We start from the raw sequence: 19501 nt of genomic DNA on the forward strand, positions 1-19501 counted from the left end.
AAGCGGGAAATTCAAAAGATATACATGTATAGTTTTGAATTTGAATGATCGTAATGGAAATATAAGTAATAAACTGTTACCAGATTGGACATACAGTTGATATGAAGCCCATCCGTCCGAAAGATAAATATTCATGGCGCCCTAACGGGCGCCATTCTATTTATCTTCCTTCCGGATGGGCTTCAAATCAACTGTATGTCCAATCTGGTAACAGTTTATTGCTTAAGTATTTATTATGTATATAGATAATATACTATATAGAGTCTTAGGAGATTTATCGAGCCGAGATAATTTTTTTGGGGTATTTTCTACCCGTAACACCGTCCAGGATTAAATAAACTATATATCATAATTGCGATGATTATTATTATGCATTTATAGATGCTCCACCGCCAACAGAGCATAAACGATACTCATCATTTGAACAATAACTGATGTTTTATCGTGTATATTTACGACTAATTAACACAAAAATACATACGAAATAATTAATTTTGTGTTTGGTGCATACGTAGTCATTTATTCATTCCATATAGGAATGCCATGAACTTTTTTCGGGACGCAATTAATTATTTTTATTCTTTTTGTATTTTGAAGTAAAATATTAAGAAGTTCAAACTTTGTAATGGTGGTCATGGTGTAAAGTAAGTAAATTTTGTAACTGAAGAAAAATAATAAATCATCTGCCGCATGCTTTTGATAAAGAAAAAATACCATTTGACAGCGGTGTAGCATCTTTAAGATCCGATTTCATTTTTCTTTAATATGTCAAAGTTAAAAACAGATAATAACACTTCAATTCAAAATTCACATTTATTTTACAATATTTTTACAAAATATACTTCAGCGGTTTCACAAAATACTTACAAAGAAACTAAAACATCGTATCACAGCGTTCCAATTGACAATCAAGAATATGCATACCAAACCATTAGCAATGACATTAATATGACTGAATGTACATCTTTCCTCTACGAGTCTTCGAAAATATTCGAAACTTTTTTTTAATTCGAAATAATTTTAAGTGATGAAATCGAACGGATATACCCTATATTTCATGGATTAATGAGGGTCGAATTGCAGTCAAAATTCGAAATGACGAATTTTAATATGTAATCTTTCATAGACAAAAAAAACATCAATTTTTTATGTACAAATGTATTTTGAAAACACACATAACTTTGTTGCGAAAACACATCCATTAATATTCACTCTACATCCAGTACACATGATCAGTGTCTAATTTGATATTATTTGTAAGGTGATAAAAACTATCTCCTGCGAAAATGAAACTGATGTTAGAAGACAAAAACATGACAATTGCTCCTTGTAGGGTGTTGTAAATGATGTATACAACTTCAGACGTAAGATAAATTACATTACGTGAACTTAAATTAACGCATTCAAATATACACAGTCTTAGTTGGTATTGCCTTGAATTCGCGCAATCACATATAGACTATTGATAATCCGGAAACTCACAGTCCGGACGTAAATGTTAGGGAACAAAATACCTTCACGTTATTCCAAATTTGCATATTACAGAGTTATCTGCACTTGCGGGTAGGTATTGTTTGTGACGTCATGTGTTTGCGAGCGTAACGTCATACGTTTCGTTGAAAACAACATGAATTGCGCTCACAAAATAATGACGTAACAATCGATACCTACCCGCAAGGGAGCTAACTCTGTAATATGCAAAGACGGAATATATTGACTTAGAATACAGATTTTGGCATTCCGGAACATTCGTAATCCGGATGGTTAATGATGGGATCGAACGTGTCCGGATTATCGACAATATAATTGAGATTAGACCTGTAATTCCACTCCACAACGATATTCTATGTTACGCTCCAATGCAATATCTCAAAACTCCTCGTTCGGGGTCACCTCAGCTTGACCCCTTAGACGGTTAGCCAATCAACGTGTCGCCTACGAAATTTTCGGTGTGGTTGTATCACGCGGACATATAAACGGCTACTATCTATATATAGTATGTCCCGAGATGTTCCGATTCTAGGCCAGGTATCATGCTGAGGTGACCCCGAACAGGATGTTGTTAGATCTTGTATCATTATTGATCGTAGTGGGGCGGGATTACAAGTCTAATTTTAATAAGCTTGGATTAACGAGGCTCACCTATATAATATCGTGGATACAGAATGACAGTTCAGTCATCGTGTGGCACCGTATGTGAATAAGCGTAATGACATGAGCGCGAAAGGCGCTTATGTTCCGTTGCATTTTTCTAAGAAATAGTGTAATTTCTAGCATAGAGTAACAAACCAAACGTACATTTATATGAAAAGAAACTGTGATATTCACCGAAGAGAAAGCAATATAATAATATTGTGTCTTTGGACAATATTTTGTATGATATTTCCACCAATCCTGTGTAAAACCCGACCAATATCATGCTTTAATACTCTAATCATTGTATGTACATACTATATAATACATAACGCGACTTCCATTGAAAATGCTATGAAAGTGGGTTTGTGTACATTATATTAAAAATAGCGAGAATACGACCCACAAAAAAATGAGAGGTTATACAATATACCTACAAATTGTTAAAAAATTAAAATCAGTCTTACAAAATGAAAATAAAACACATACGTCTAACATTTTATAGATCCAAAATATATTTACAAACCACTAAGTTTCCTTAAACATAAACTGATAAACACCTCTACAATTATGACTTTGGATATCACATAGTTACCTGCCCCTTTGGGTAAGTATTGATTGTGACGTCATGTGTTTGCGAGCGTAACGTCATACTTTCAGAGTTTCGATTGCAGAATAATGACGTCACAATGAATAACTGCCCGCAAATGAGCTGGTAAATCGATCTGCAATATGCAAAGACGGAATCCCATAACATGCATATAGATACATAAAAGAGCTTATTAAATGATTGTTGAATTAATTTTGCGAAATTTTGGGAGCTAAAAATAAAAACCTCGATGTTCATAAAATCACGTACCTAAGAAAGCTATATTTATAACGAAGGTAGCCATCTTGCCACGCCGTCCGCGAATTCTGAAGTCACGCCATTGTACATGTATATAATTATCTACATGGACCTCGTGCTGACAAAGCCATTACAATAATCCATTTCGCACTAGTGACACAAGCAAACATATTACGGGGGTGAGGTAACTGTATACCACGCGGAGTATTATGTGATCAGGGCTTCTAACAATAATATCACCACATTAGGCTCTGGTTCCTTATAGCACAGAAAGACCTGTAATTCACGTCCATTTACACGGACACTAAAACATCCCATCAATTTATCGGAATGGAGATAGAAACATTCTGCCCTATTGCTATTACAATACAATAGACGTTTTGCTAATTTTCCGTTTCAACATTATCGAGTAGTCTGTATAAGATGATCGGGAACAAGTCGTGAAAGATACAATTAATTGGATTTTACATCCTACCCTGTTCAGCATTACACACTTTATAGGCCTTCGATTGAAGTTTTCCGTATCAATATCCTTCGGTAATGCTTTAGGAGGTAATCCAATAGAAGGCATCAATTTAGCTTTTCTATCGCGTGCTACTTTATTGCGGCGATTTAATTTCACCTTTCCACCGCGTACTACTTTTTTGAGACGATTTAATTTCACTTACCTATCGCCTACTACTTTTTTGCAGCGATTTAATTTCATTTTTCCATCGCGTTCTACTTTTTGCGGCAATTTTATTTCACTTTTCCATCGCGTACTTCTTTTTTGAGAGGTTTGAATTTCACAATTTAGAATCAAAAGGTCCCACCGTCTTGGGATAGGATGGAAGGTGTACGAGTTGCTTTTTATGCTGCGATCTATTTTCCAATTTTCAGAAAAAACAGCATATTCTTAAATGCAACGATTTGGAATAGTGTGTAATAAATCATAATTCACAATATTTCGTATTTGCGCTAAATATTGACTACGCTGAAAATAAATGCGTTTACAGTAAGCTTTTAAATTCGCGGGGTCAACATTTCGCGGTTTCCTAAAAAAAACATATACGTGGATGTTAAATTCCACGGTCAACTCATTCCTATAATTCTTTGAACTATGGCTCTGATGTATGTCAGTGAATTCTTTAAAATTGGCGGATCTCAGTGAAAATGTAAATATAGGGAAAATAAACCATCCACGATATTTACCCGCTATGTAGTATATACAATGTCACATTTCAATACTAGAGACATCAGAAGAAGCATGCTATTGATGATAGAAACCATAACATTGCCAAATACATTGTACTATAAATATTCATAATGGACGGAGTATATATAGTAAAACAGTTCATTTGTATTTGTTTTCATACTTAATCCGACTTTTTGATAAGCAGATATGTTTTCTTCACATACTATGAAGAAAAGAAAATCCGAGAATGGCGCGAAAACCCGACGTTTTCATGACGTCACCATAGAGACGTCAATGTTGCGTATTGATTTAGAAAAAAAATAATCCATTGGAAAGTTAATGGAATCGCACGTTTAAACGTATTTTATGTCATCAGGTAGTCTAAAATTAATTATAAGCATTGGTGTTACTAATTTTTAACTTCATTGGGTTATGAAATAAATTTTGTTTACAAACCAAATTAAGTTAAAAATAAGTGACATCAATGCATATATAACTTACTACAATATATATGACAATTTTTTTCCACACTCATAATACATGATCGAAATATTCCATTTATAAATATTTAGCTACTTTACTTCAATGATTCAATGCACCAAAAAGCTATTTCAATATAAAATACGAATAGTAGGAATCCAGATGATAACAATAACAAAGATGCTGTAAATGGAGGAAATCCACAAAATATCTCTTGTACACAAAAACATATTTCTCCTATCGATATATATTGTTCGAATTTAATATCCATATCTACGTTCATCGTTTGATAACCTGCTAGATTGTCATTATTGTGATTGATACTAGATTCATGTACATTTGTACGTGTACCTAAATTATCACATTCAAACTTCAGCGCCCGGAGGGCGTGCTGATCGACTTATCAGCACAATCTTGAATTCGAGCAATTACTATTCACATATTTATATTTTAGTTGTGTCGTGTATTCCATCTTTGCATATTACAGAGTTATCTCCCTTACGGGTAGGTACCATTGTGACGTCTTTATTTTGTGAGCGAAATTCGCGTCATTTTTTTCTAAAAAGAATGACGTTGGTCTCGCAAACACATGACGTCATAAACAATACCTACCCACAAGATGAGGACTGTAATATCCAAATACAGATTACAGAATGGCACCTCAGTTATTTTAACATAAACTATATAAAGAAGTTGATCTTACATTTACTATTCCGTCTTTGCATATTACAGAGTTAGCCCCCTTACGGGTAGGTATCGATTGTTACGTCATTATTTTGTAACCGCAATTCGCGTCGTTTTCTCCGAAATGTATGACGTTGCGCTCCCAAACACATGACGTCACAATCAATACCTACCCGCAAGTGCAGATAACTCTTTGATATGTAAATTCGGAATATATACTGTTATATATCAACATGTAAATTAAAATGTTATGTTTATATGTTAGTTAACTTGAGTGTACAAAATCTAGAATAGTTGTTTTTTCTCTAATTTCCTTTAAATAAGACTTAACAAAGTTTTCTCGGAAATCTTTCAATATTTCACTTTACATTAAAGATGCTCCACCGTTGACAAATGGTATTATTTCACTATCAAAACCAGTAGCAGACGATTTAGTATTTTTCTTCAGTTTCAAAAGTTATTTACACACCATTACCACCATTGAAAAGTTTGAGCTTCTAATTTTACTTCAAGATAAAAATATGAAAAATAATTAATTGCATCCCGAAAAAATTCCGCAGCACTGTATCCTATATGGAACGAAGTACTGAATGCGCACGCACCAAAGGCGAAACAAACTATTTTATATTATTTTTGTGTTAATTAGGCATATATATATACGATTAAACACCAATTATTGTTCAAATGATGAATATGATTTATGTTCTGTCGGCGGTGGAGCATCTTTAAACCAAGTTATTTTTGCTATAGCAGTTTTGTTGTATTTTCATGGAGATTTAAAGTAAGATTGTCTTTGTGATTAAAATTTCTTCGCTATGATAATTTTGTTGATTCTAAATAATTGTTCGCCAAAAATAGGTCGGTTTACAGTATGTGTAAATGGATACAAGGGGAGACAACTGTCACTCCGATTTGCCGATAGGGGTCGTTGATAGGTCTGTGTCGTACAAAACATAAACAATGCCCTCCTCCACCTTAACCTGGAAAATTTCTTGCTGTAAGAAAAAAATAACAAACAATTACAACTAGATTTTTTAGTTTCATTTTCCATATAAATGGTATTATAACTAATACATTCAATACATTTTAAATGGCCTACAATAATCTAATTTGTACTTTTTCTAGCAACATACCATTGGAACATTAAAACCATTATTTACTCTTCATTTATCAATTGTTTTTCGCCCCTTTTATAATTGATGGATATAAAACGATGCAAAACATTTGACAATAGCGCGTAACATGTTCCTAATTACGGTCAATATTAAAATAAACGTAAGCTAAATGTTTATATCAATATAGCCTTGATATTCTGGTATTGATTTTGCATGCTTGGCCTTAAGTTGAGCGCTCGCCCCTGTGAGGAAGGCTCTGGGTTCTGTCCCCTGGCCGAGACACACCAAAGTCTATAAAAGTGGTAGTTTCTGCTCCTGCTTAACGCTCAGCATGCAGGGAGTGGGACGACTGGTTCGCCCGTTGTCAGTATAATGTGACCGGGTGGGGTTTATTGCTTGGTGTCTTCGGCGGCATGCTTCAGTGATATAGCACTATAAAAAGGGCAACAGTTCCACTATATAAGAAGACACAACATGAATATACCACAGTCTCCTAAAACACGCACCTCGCTCAACATACACGCAACACACCGCATACATGGGAGGCCGTCCTTACATGACCATAGCTGTTAATAGGACGTTAATTAATCATACAAACAAACAAACAAACAAGCATGACAAAAATCTAGTACTAGATACTACTATAGTATAGTACTAATTACGTATTTTATATATAGTTATGTTAATGTTTTGTCAGTCCATCTAAACCTGGCACGTTCATAAAAATTAAATTACTTTGGCTGTTAATAAACTTACCAAACACAAACCAATCCTTGTATATACATTGCAAATTGTTGCTAAGATTTCAAAACAATTGAAAAAAAATGTAATTTTGTCTTGATGACAAAACAAAAACAGTATACATTCTAACGAGGATATCGACTTAACGAGGTTCTGCTTACCTTCATTCCTAGATTATTCTTTCCGGTCTGGAGGTCAAACATGTATGAATGCCATGGGCACATCACGTGTGCGCGTCCGTTCAGATCCTCTATATCCCCCTCAAACAGCGGACCACCTATTTATAAAACAAAATCACTACAGCTGGGGAATCAACCAAACCTGGAGATCTTACTGTAGAATGTGACATTCTAATTTGCATATTACAGAGTTATCTGCCCTTGCGGGTAGGTATTGATTGTGACGTCATGTGTTTGCGAGCGTAACATCATATTTTTCGGAGAAAATGACATAAATAGCGCTCAAAAATAATGACGTAACAATCGATACCTACCCGCAAGGGAGCTAACTCTGTAATATGCAAAGACGGAATATGATTGGTATGGATTGATTGATTATCATGACTTATAAAAGTCCTCTCCCAATAATAAGTACATAGAGTAAAATGACTGCAAACGTTGCAAATCATTTGCCACTCCGCAATGCTTACAATACCTATATAAGCTTAAAATCATGAACATTTGAGATCAAACGATGGATCACAATCTGTTTATAAGAAAGTGGGCTAACGCTAAGGATTTCAACTAAACATGAATATCTTATTATAGAATATGACATGTATATCCCTTTTTAATACAGCAAAATGATTATTATAAAAGTTGAGAATCTTGACCATTTGAGATCAAACCATAGAACACCTGTTTATAAAAGTGTACTAAAGGTAAGATTTCAACCAATCTTGAAGATCTTGTGCATGATTAGAACATCGATAATAATGATAAGTGTATATACACAAGTTCTGCCACATATGTTTGATTTTGCTGTCAATTTATATCTGAGAAAACTCTCAAAAAAAGCAATTAATGAGTTAGAGAAGATACAGAAGTTGATAAATAATATATACTGATGCCTATATTAACAAGATTTACACATTTCTGTACTTTATGTATGTTTGTAAAACTGCACCTGTACATACCTTTTGCAGGGCAGTGTATATGAACGTTGCAAATCATTCGTCGACATACATGGTTAAAAATCTTATTAAGTCTATGTAGATTGCGACATTTCTATGCTTAGTAAATAAAGTAAAATCATAATTATAAACGTTGAAAATCATGATTATTTGATATTATGCAGAAGAATATAAAAATGCACTAAACCAGACGAATTCGTCCAAACTTGAAGATACATGTATTATGGTAGCATGTGACATTTCTATGCCCAGTGAATAAAGTAAAACCATAATCATAAACGTTGAATATCATGATTATTTGAGATCAAACAGTAGACGACCTGTTTATAAAATGCACTAAACCTGAGGAATTCGTTCAAACTTGAGATATTACGACATTTCTATGCTTTGTTGAGAATCGTGATAAATAATGAATCAACTGTTCATGATAATGCATTAATCTTAACAATCAACTAATGTTGTAATATGTGACATTTCTATGCTAAGCAGATACATATGTAGCACTAAAACGATTGAACGTTGAAAATCAGTGGTCATCACACAATGGATATAAAAGATCAAATTAATTAAAGAATTTAACTACATCAAGGCCTAATGGTAGATTGTATACGTTTAATTAACAAAGACAGTAAAATGAAAATGGTAAAAGATGAAAATTACTCTCGCCTTCAAACAGTTGGTCACCTGATTATAGAATATTGCATTTCTGCTGATAAAATCAACAGTACCTGATGGTTCAAAATTGGAAATAAATATATCTTCCATTATTCGGAGATTTAATTTTACTATTTTTTTCTGCCCCATTTTTGCCATTGTTAATTTTGTTTTCGTTAATATCTAGAACTAAGGTTTTGAAAGACTTTTTAAAGATGCTCCACAGCTGAAAAAAATATTTCTGGTAAAAACATTAGCAGACGAATTAGTATTTTTCTTCAGTTACAAAGGTTATTTACTTTACACAATTACCACCATTAAAAAGTGTGAACTTCTCATTTAACTTCAATATAAAATATTAAAAATAATTAATTGCATTCCGAAATTTTCGGGGCACTATGTCCTATATGGAATGAATTACTGATTGCACCAAAAGCAAAATAAATTATCTTATATTATTTTTTTGTGTTAGTTAGGCATATATATATACACGATTAAACACCATTTTTGTTCAAATGATGAATATCATTTATGCTCTGTCGGTGGTGGAGCATCTTTGAGATTAGCAGGTATGTCATTTCTTTACAGAATAAATACTAATTGGCTTAAATGTAGCCCTTGCGGAATACCAGCAAGGTTTGCCATTGTTTATGGGGGTTTGAAAGACTTTGAAGATTGGCAAATATGTCATTAATCTAAATGATAAATACTAATGGACCTACAACTGACCCTTGCGTAATACTAGCGTTTGTACTTTTAATGGGAGATCTAATATTTCCTACAAAAACTAACTAAGCGATTACTAACATTATTTTGTAACCAATTTTAAAGTTATTCAATTCCATAACTTGGTATTAAAGCACCCAGTCCCTTGTGTCACACGTAATGAAACGCTGTAGAACTGTCACAGAACACAAGACAAGTAGATTGCATTTTTGAAAATAGATTTTCACATAAATAAGGATAATTTCAATAATCTGATGCACATTTAAATGATCCAGCTGGAAATAAGATCGATATTGCTACTAACTATTTCTTGTTTTTGTTATGTGTTATAGTTAAGATACACAGGAATAACAGTTCCGTGTCTGATATGTAGATTTTGAATGGTCAGCATTATTGTTAATATTAAATTCAAACACAGGTGCGAAAAGTACCAAAACATACCTGCCCCCACTTAGTCTACCATTGACCTTCGCACATATACATTTTGTATATTTGATCGAGTGTTTGAAAGAGTGTGGGGCTATGAAAAGGTGTGCGAGAGTGAGTGTGTGCGATTGCTAGAATGTGTGTGAGAGAGGGAGTGAGGGAAGGGGTGTGAGAGAGTGCGGTAAAAGGATGTTTGATAGAGAAAAATAAAGGGCGTGCGAGAGGGAGAGAAAAATAAAGGGCGTGCGAGAGGGAGAGTAAGAAAGGGAGATGAGAGAGACAGAGAGGAAAATGAGCGAGAAAGAATTTTTATCAGTAAATATATGCTCATAACATTGTTGTCAACTGTTTAATCTTTTAATCAAATATCGATAGCAACTTGCGTGGTGAAGACGATGTATTGTTTTAGACAACAAGATACGCCTCTGCATTTCATTGTTATTCTATGGAGTATTGATGTAGCTATACACATACTACACTCAGTAAGAGTATTACGGATCCCAAGGGTTGGGAGCACAGCCAGGTACCATGTCGTTAATTTGTCAGATTCTTTGTAGCCTTGGTGTGAATTCGAGCAACTCATACTATTACCTTGATGACACCATGGATGGATTAGACGCGCTAAGTAATCGTACCGACCGGTAGATGACCTGACCTACATTGAAAATCTATAAATAGATATAAATTACATGAAACATGCTATACCGTATGTGTGTCTATATCAAATACGTGTGAAAAATAATAGAATAATCTGTCAAACGAATATACATTATACTGTAAGGTACTGATCACAAAGTTATATAAGCCGTAATTTTCATACTCAAGAATCAAGAAGAGCTTTTCATGTGTTATTCATCATCAACATTTTGAGAATCACTTGTACAATGCTTAAAATGAGTAGGGTTTAATCTTACAAAGTCAAATAAGAAATCAATTAAACGAATTTTGGAAGTATTGTCATAAATCATTACATTTACGCTTACAGTGCAAAGAAATGAGTACATATGGTCAGACCATGCATGATTTCAATTTCATCTCACATTTTCACAGTGTTATTAGTAATTGTAAAGTGACTTCTGCAGATATATTTCCATCTAAACATGTAGGTGTACATCTAAAACATGCATCCTGTTACATTGTTATTATTGACTAGGCTTACATACATATACATGTATAAGGCATCATACATGTTTGTCCATGCCTTTGAATGATTTCCACAACTGTATTCATCAAACCTTATAGTTTCCAATAAATAACTGAAGAAAAAAAAGCATGGCGCATATGAGTCTATATATCGTGCACTCCGTGTCTACCTGTAATCTAAATCTTGTGCACTCCGTGTCTACCTGTAGTCTATATATTGTTCACTCCGTGTCTACCTGTAGTCTATATATTATGCACTCCGTATCTACCTGTAGTCTATATATCGTGCACTCTGTGTCTACCTGTAGTTTATATATCGTGCACTCCGTGTCTACCTGTAGTCTATATATTGTGCACTCCGTATCTACCTGTAGTCTATATATCGTGCACTCCGTGTCTACCTGTAGTCTATATATTGTGCACTCCGTGTCTACCTGTAGTCTATATATCGTGCACTCCGTGTCTACCTGTAGTCTATATATTGCGCACTCCGTGTCTACCTGTAGTCTATATATCGTACACTCCGTGTCTACCTGTAGTCTATATATCGTTCACTCCGTGTCTACCTGTAGTCTATATATCGTACACTCCGTGTCTACCTGTAGTCTATATATTGTTCACTCCGTGTCTACCTGTAGTCTATATATCGTTCACTCCGTGTCTACCTGTTAGTCTATATATCGTGCACTCCGTGTCTACCTGTAGTCTATATATTGTGCACTCCGTGTCTACCTGTAGTCTATATATCGTGCACTCCGTGTCTACCTGTAGTCTATATATTCGTGCACTCCGTGTCTACCTGTAGTCTATATATCGTGCACTCCGTGTCTACCTGTAGTCTATATATTGTGCACTCCGTGTCTACCTGTAGTCTATATATTGTGCACTCCGTGTCTACCTGTAGTCTATATATCGTGCACTCCGTGTCTACCTGTAGTCTATATATTGTGCACTCCGTGTCTACCTGTAGTCTATATATCGTGCACTCCGTGTCTACCTGTAGTCTATATATCGTGCACTCCGTGTCTACCTGTAGTCTATATATCGTGCACTCCGTGTCTACCTGTAGTCTATATATCGTGCACTCCGTGTCTACCTGTAGTCTATATATCGTGCACTCCGTGTCTACCTGTAGTCTATATATCGTGCACTCCGTGTCTACCTGTAGTCTATATATCGTGCACTCCGTGTCTACCTGTAGTCTATATATCGTTCACTCCGTGTCTACCTGTAGTCTATATATTGTTCACTCCGTATCTACCTGTAGTCTATATATCGTCACTCCGTGTCTACCTGTAGTCTATATATTGTGCACTCCGTATCTACCTGTAGTCTATATATCGTAAACTCCGTATCTACCTGTAGTCTATATATTGTGCACTCCGTGTCTACCTGTAGTCTATATATCGTGCACTCCGTGTCTACCTGTAGTCTATATATCGTGCACTCCGTGTCTACCTGTAGTCTATATATTGTGCACTCCGTATCTACCTGTAGTCTATATATCGTGCACTCCGTGTCTACCTGTAGTCTATATATTGTGCACTCCGTGTCTACCTGTAGTCTATATATCGTCACTCCGTGTCTACCTGTAGTCTACCTGTAGTTATAATATCACTCCGTGTCTACCTGTAGTCTATATATCGTTCACTCCGTGTCTACCTGTAGTCTATATATCGTGCACTCCGTGTCTACCTGTAGTCTATATATCGTACACTCCGTGTCTACCTGTAGTCTATATATTGTGCACTCCGTATCTACCTGTAGTCTATATATCGTGCACTCCGTGTCTACCTGTAGTCTATATATCGTGCACTCCGTATCTACCTGTAGTCTATATATCGTGCACTCCGTGTCTACCTGTAGTCTATATATTGTGCACTCCGTGTCTACCTGTAGTCTATATATCGTTCACTCCGTGTCTACCTGTAGTCTATATATCGTGCACTCCGTGTCTACCTGTAGTCTATATATCGTGCACTCCGTGTCTACCTGTAGTCTATATATCGTGCACTCCGTGTCTACCTGTAGTCTATATATCGTGCACTCCGTGTCTACCTGTAGTCTATATATCGTGCACTCCGTGTCTACTGTAGTCTATTATATCGTTCACTCCGTGTCTACCTGTAGTCTATATATCGTGCACTCCGTGTCTACCTGTAGTCTATATATCGTGCACTCCGTGTCTACCTGTAGTCTATATATCGTGCACTCCGTGTCTACCTGTAGTCTATATATCGTGTTCACTCCGTGTCTACCTGTAGTCTATATATCGTGCACTCCGTGATCTACCTGTAGTCTATATATATCGTGCACTCCGTGTCTACCTGTAGTCTATATATCGTTCACTCCGTGTCTACCTGTAGTCTATATATCGTGCACTCCGTGTCTACCTGTAGTCTATATATCGTGCACTCCGTGTCTACCTGTAGTCTATATATCGTTCACTCCGTGTCTACCTGTAGTCTATATATCGTGCACTCCGTGTCTACCTGTAGTCTATATATCGTGCACTCCGTGTCTACCTGTAGTCTATATATCGTGCACTCCGTGTCTACCTGTAGTCTATATATCGTTCACTCCGTGTCTACCTGTAGTCTATATATCGTGCACTCCGTGTCTACCTGTAGTCTATATATCGTTCACTCCGTGTCTACCTGTAGTCTATATATCGTGCACTCCGTGTCTACCTGTAGTCTATATATCGTGCACTCCGTGTCTACCTGTAGTCTATATATCGTGCACTCCGTGTCTACCTGTAGTCTATATATCGTGCACTCCGTGTCTACCTGTAGTCTATATATCGTGCACTCCGTGTCTACCTGTAGTCTATATATCGTTCACTCCGTGTCTACCTGTAGTCTATATATCGTTCACTCCGTGTCTACCTGTAGTCTATATATCGTGCACTCCGTGTCTACCTGTAGTCTATATATCGTGCACTCCGTGTCTACCTGTAGTCTATATATCGTTCACACTCCGTGTCTACCTGTAGTCATATAGTCGTTGCACTCCGTGTCTACCTGTAGTCTATATATCGTGCACTCCTCGTGTCTACCTGTAGTCTATATATCGTTCACTCCGTGTCTACCTGTAGTCTATATATCGTGCACTCCGTGTCTACCTGTAGTCTATATATCGTTCACTCCGTGTCTACCTGTAGTCTATATATCGTGCACTCCGTGTCTACCTGTAGTCTATATATCGTGCACTCCGTGTCTACCTGTAGTCTATATATATCGTGCACTCCGTGTCTACCTGTAGTCTATATATCGTGCACTCCGTGTCTACCTGTAGTCTATATATCGTGCACTCCGTGTCTACCTGTAGTCTATATATCGTGCACTCCGTGTCTACCTGTAGTCTATATATCGTGCACTCCGTGTCTACCTGTAGTCTATATATCGTGCACTCCGTGTCTACCTGTAGTCTATATATCGTGCACTCCGTGTCTACCTGTAGTCTATATATCGTTCACTCCGTGTCTACCTGTAGTCTATATATCGTGCACTCCGTGTCTACCTGTAGTCTATATATCGTGCACTCCGTGTCTACCTGTAGTCTATATATCGTGCACTCCGTGTCTACCTGTAGTCTATATATCGTGCACTCCGTGTCTACCTGTAGTCTATATATCGTGCACTCCGTGTCTACCTGTAGTCTATATATTGTGCACTCCGTGTCTACCTGTAGTCTATATATCGTGCACTCCGTGTCTACCTGTAGTCTATATATTGTGCACTCCGTGTCTACCTGTAGTCTATATATCGTGCACTCCGTGTCTACCTAAAGTCTATATATCGTGCACTCCGTGTCTACCTGTAGTCTATATATCGTGCACTCCGTGTCTACCTGTAGTCTATATATCGTGCACTCCGTGTCTACCTGTAGTCTATATATCGTGCACTCCGTGTCTACTCCTGTAGTCTATATATCGTGCACTCCGTGTTTTCCTGTAGTCTATATATCGTGCACTCCGTGTCTACCTGTAGTCTATATATCGTGCACTCCGTGTCTACCTGTAGTCTATATATCGTGCACTCCGTGTCTACCTGTAGTCTATATATTGTGCACTCCTTGTATCCAATAGTCTAAACGGAGTGCACCCCGCCGGTGTTTACCAGGGTCTAAACTTTAGTCTACTACCAACTGTACGTATAGGTATATATATAGCCATTAGACAGAAATTCATGATCGTAAAATAGTGCCATGTATCGGGAAAATTTGACAATTTGATGACGTGTATTGTCATATAATGTTTGTAGAGGTGTTCGAAAGGAATTCTTATAATGGTCAGTTTGTATGTAATTGTTACTTTTCATATGTATTGTCATTTATTTGTTATTATTTCGCTTTATTTATTTATTTATTTATTTATTTATTTATTTATTTTGCTGTCTCAAGATCCAAGAAAACAAATACGAGGATCAATATATTGCTTTAGATGTACAATACTTCTAATGAGAACAGCTATGTGTAACATGTCAGCGCTCCTCTGATCAGCTACGATCAATATTTGGCTATCTGTATAGCATTACTATTTGTTGATTACACGTAACTATCACATTCACTACTGACACAAATCTGTATAGCCGTATAGGCGTTTTGGCAGGAGCAAATGGAGACAAAAGTGGACTAATCGGAAACCTTTGGCACTTTCCGTAAATAGGGAACTTTGTGTCGTAGTGTAAGTGACAGTTACATTACACATATAACCATACACATACATCATGTATAGGCATTTTTGGCTGGAGCAAATGAAGATTAATCGAGAACCTTCGGCACTTTCCGTAAATAGGGAACTCATTTACGGAACAAGCCGAATATTCCCGATTGTGGCGAAACATAGCCTTCGGTAGTTTGGTTATTACGTCATTGTTTTTTGAGGAGAGGAAATTTTTGATATATTTCTAGAAATGTTTCTCTAACTACCTTACAATGAAATTCCGTTATTTCCTCACAAACACATAGCATAGCTATCGACACATACATGTAACCTCAACAGCTAAGTTCAATGTGATAAAAATTAGTCCCTATAAGAAATTGGAAAAATATACTTTCAATTATCCAGACATTTAAAAGATATTTTCATAAGTTTCATTACCAAAATGGTTCATTCAACTATAATGTCAATTTTCCCGCGCGGACTAACATGGTGTCAGTAAACAAGACTCACGTTCATTTATTTAGATATTAATATTACTACATCAAGTCTAGGCTGCATTTATTGGCTCATAATGCAGATCACGATTATCATTAGAGTAATGGAAGTCGCAGTGGCAAAATGTAAATATATACATGACAACGTAGGCTAAAATAACTCTGACAGCTTTTTCAAACTATTTCGTCCCCAGTCAAAATTCCGGCATTGCTATTTCCAAAGGTCATCTGGACGTGACCCCTAATGGGATGTAGTCAGATCCTCATATCAAACGTAGTGATAATAAGGATCTGAGTTTTAATCAGATTGTAAAGGCTTCCTGTCTCATTGAGGTTAAGGCATGCATCTTTGAAGACTTCTATCAGAGTCCTGACAGTGAGAACGAGATTAAGTCAACAACAACAACAAAAATATAAATAATTGTGTTCATTTTCTTACCCATATGCCCACACCAAGCCTCCATGGCGTAGAATTGACCTTTGTTATAAAACAGCCCTAGGTCTTTCCTCCCGCCAGCACTGGAGTATAATCGCTGACAATGAAATCGTACCAAGTCTGTAAGTGACCCGACCTTTTGCCATGTCTTTTCGCCACTGGCAGAAGTTACGTCATTATCCGGTGGAATCACTTCTGGTATAGACAAATGAACATCCTGAAGGTCTTCGTACTGTATTGGCGTCCCGCTATAAGTTTGTCTTCGTTGAGGAACAGGATGGCCAACATGGATTACATTGCCTGTGTCCGAACGTCGAGCGTCTGTTCGTCCGTTAGGTTCCGTGATTCTCCGTAATCTCCGTGGCTCCGTAATCTCACGAACTATCGGAGGGTCATTTCGGATACCGACTGGCTCTGTGATATGTATAGGCGAGTCTGTCATGTTGTTTTTTTTCTTACACAATAAAAAATATTTAAAAGCTTACCAGGATATATCAAACATAAGTTTGAATCAATCTTTGAAAAAAGGAGAAAATTTCAAATATTTCTAGAAGTACGGTTTTCCATCATCGCTTTGGTACATGTTTTATGCAATCCTTTTGAACAAAAAAATCAATATCTAAAGATATTCCACTGATGTTTCATATAATGTCTGGTAAAATATCCATTAAGAATTTCTTAAAAAATCACGACAGTGTTTGCTGTTAAAAATCAATATCTGAAGATGTTCCACTGATGTTTCATATGATGTCTGGTAAGCTATCCTCGAGGAATAAAACGACAGTTTCTATAGTGATGGTATTTAATACTGTTAAGTTTATAACACACACGTGAAAATAGTATTAACACATCAAAATACTCCCGTCAGTATATAACAGCCATACCAAGCCACATCCGGGCATTCCTAAAAATACGGAGAATAAAGTGTCGACGAAACACTTTCACTAATGTCGCTTTATTATCGGTGTCGTTAATCCTTCCTCATATCAACCTCTTACTCATTGACTCCGAGTCCATATGACACGAATTTGATCAGGGATGTAATCTACAACAAAAAACGTAATAAATATTATACGATTGGATTGCTTTATGGACACCGCTATATCGTTTGAGAACGATTCAGCGGCGATTCTTGGGTTTATGACGATGGTGTGGACCCAATCCTGAGAAACCCAGTACAGTATCATATAGCGCCTAAATAGAATAAGGGGCCATTTCGAAATATTTCAGTATTCAAATATCTTTTCTTTTTTTTTTTTATTTACGTCGAATTAACAGTCAATGTCGTTTAAGGATGGCCACCCGGCGTACCTACACTATATTGCGTGTCTGAAGTCACGTGTTTTGGGAGACTGCAGTATGCGTAGTCAAACATACTACTAAGATCATGGTGCATTTCAGTAACTCTTAAGCTACCGCGGTAGGTGAAAACACTGACCTAGTGTTATCAATCTGATTAAACTACATATCCTTATTATCACTACGTTTGATAAGAGGATCCGACAACATCCCATTAGGGTCACGTCAAGATGACCTTTGGAAATTGCCAATCAAATTGGCACTGCTAGAATCTTGACTGGGGACGTTTGAAAAAGCTGCCCGAATTATTTTCTTACACGTATTAATCTCGCATAACAAAGCTAAATCTTTATGTATACTGGGACGAAATGGCTTTGTCAATTGACGTAGGAATGTGTAGAAAATGTATTTGATCTGAAGTACACGTGGTAAAAGGTCATCCGAACGTGACCCCTTATGGGATGTTGTCTAAGGATCTATATTTCAATCAGATTGTAGTGTTATACATGATGATAGAAAAATATTTTTTTCTTGATAAACTGATTCATTATGCTGCAAGCGAAATGTATTTTTAACATTTATATTGAAAGACATTTATCCCTGAACTTTTTAAAATAAACCCAACAACGTTCAAAATGAATTTCAAACGCTACGGCAACTGTAGAATTCATAGAACAGATAATTGGTAAAGTTTTAGATAAATTGTATTTTCAATATAGAAATACGAAAATGGTATACACTATTCACTTTAAGTACCCTTTCTATTCAGAATTTTGAACCCATTTAAAAAAACTTGTCAACTTTGGGAACTAAAATCCACAATTAGTTTCTATTACCTTAATACCCTATAGACTCTTTTGAACTCTTCTAATTCAAAGACCAGGAAAGTCCATTATGAATCTTCAGGGGTCACTGAGTTAAATCAATATAATGCCTAATTCGCAAATTTAATTAAAGTTACAAATATTCTTTGTTTATTTATGTTGATATCAGACAAACAATTATTTTATCATATTGCTTTTTTCGCATCTTCTGAATTGGTCCCGTATGAGTTCGAACACCAGGATCGATATTCACCAGGATCTATATTCACAATAACATCAATAAACATTTATAGATTATGCTTAATTAAACCTCATGATGTCCGCTATCAAGGCCTTGGGTATGCTTCTTTAACCCCGAATTTATTTGCATAGAAATTAAAACAAATAATTGTCCCGACATTAGTTTTTCCAATAAATAAACAAAAGAACCATCACGAATCGATGCTTTTAGCAGACATGGTCTTCTCGCTAATTAGTACATAGGTGGTATATTGCAAAGTTTATTTAAATTAGTAAGAATCTATAGT

The 19501-nt window shown here is 36.1% G+C and overlaps 1 protein-coding gene across 1 annotated transcript; it reads right to left on the reverse strand.

Annotated features, from left to right (window-relative positions):
- Positions 1-799: 799 nt before the first annotated feature.
- LOC138305453 (uncharacterized) lies at positions 800-17892 on the reverse strand. Its single transcript, XM_069245687.1, has 3 exons — positions 16855-17892; positions 7336-7451; positions 800-6313 (listed from the first exon to the last, which is right to left on the reverse strand). The coding sequence occupies exons 1-3, from the start codon at positions 17291-17293 to the stop codon at positions 6221-6223; spliced, it is 648 nt and encodes a 215-aa protein (XP_069101788.1). The 5' UTR covers positions 17294-17892; the 3' UTR covers positions 800-6220.
- Positions 17893-19501: the final 1609 nt, after the last annotated feature.

The sequence above is a fragment of the Argopecten irradians genome, chromosome 13 (assembly GCF_041381155.1).
Source record: "Argopecten irradians isolate NY chromosome 13, Ai_NY, whole genome shotgun sequence".
NCBI lineage: Eukaryota > Metazoa > Mollusca > Bivalvia > Pectinida > Pectinidae > Argopecten > Argopecten irradians.

Excerpts from the sequence above, each read along its gene's own strand:
- LOC138305453 (XM_069245687.1), bottom strand. The coding sequence starts at position 17,293 with ATGACAGACTCGCCTATACATATCACAGAGCCAGTCGGTATCCGAAAT. Across the intron at positions 7,452-16,854 it reads GGCTTGGTGTGGGCATATGG|GTGGTCCGCTGTTTGAGGGG; the intron begins GTAAGAAAATGA and ends TTTTATAAATAG. Across the intron at positions 6,314-7,335 it reads AGAATAATCTAGGAATGAAG|CAAGAAATTTTCCAGGTTAA; the intron begins GTAAGCAGAACC and ends TTTTTCTTACAG.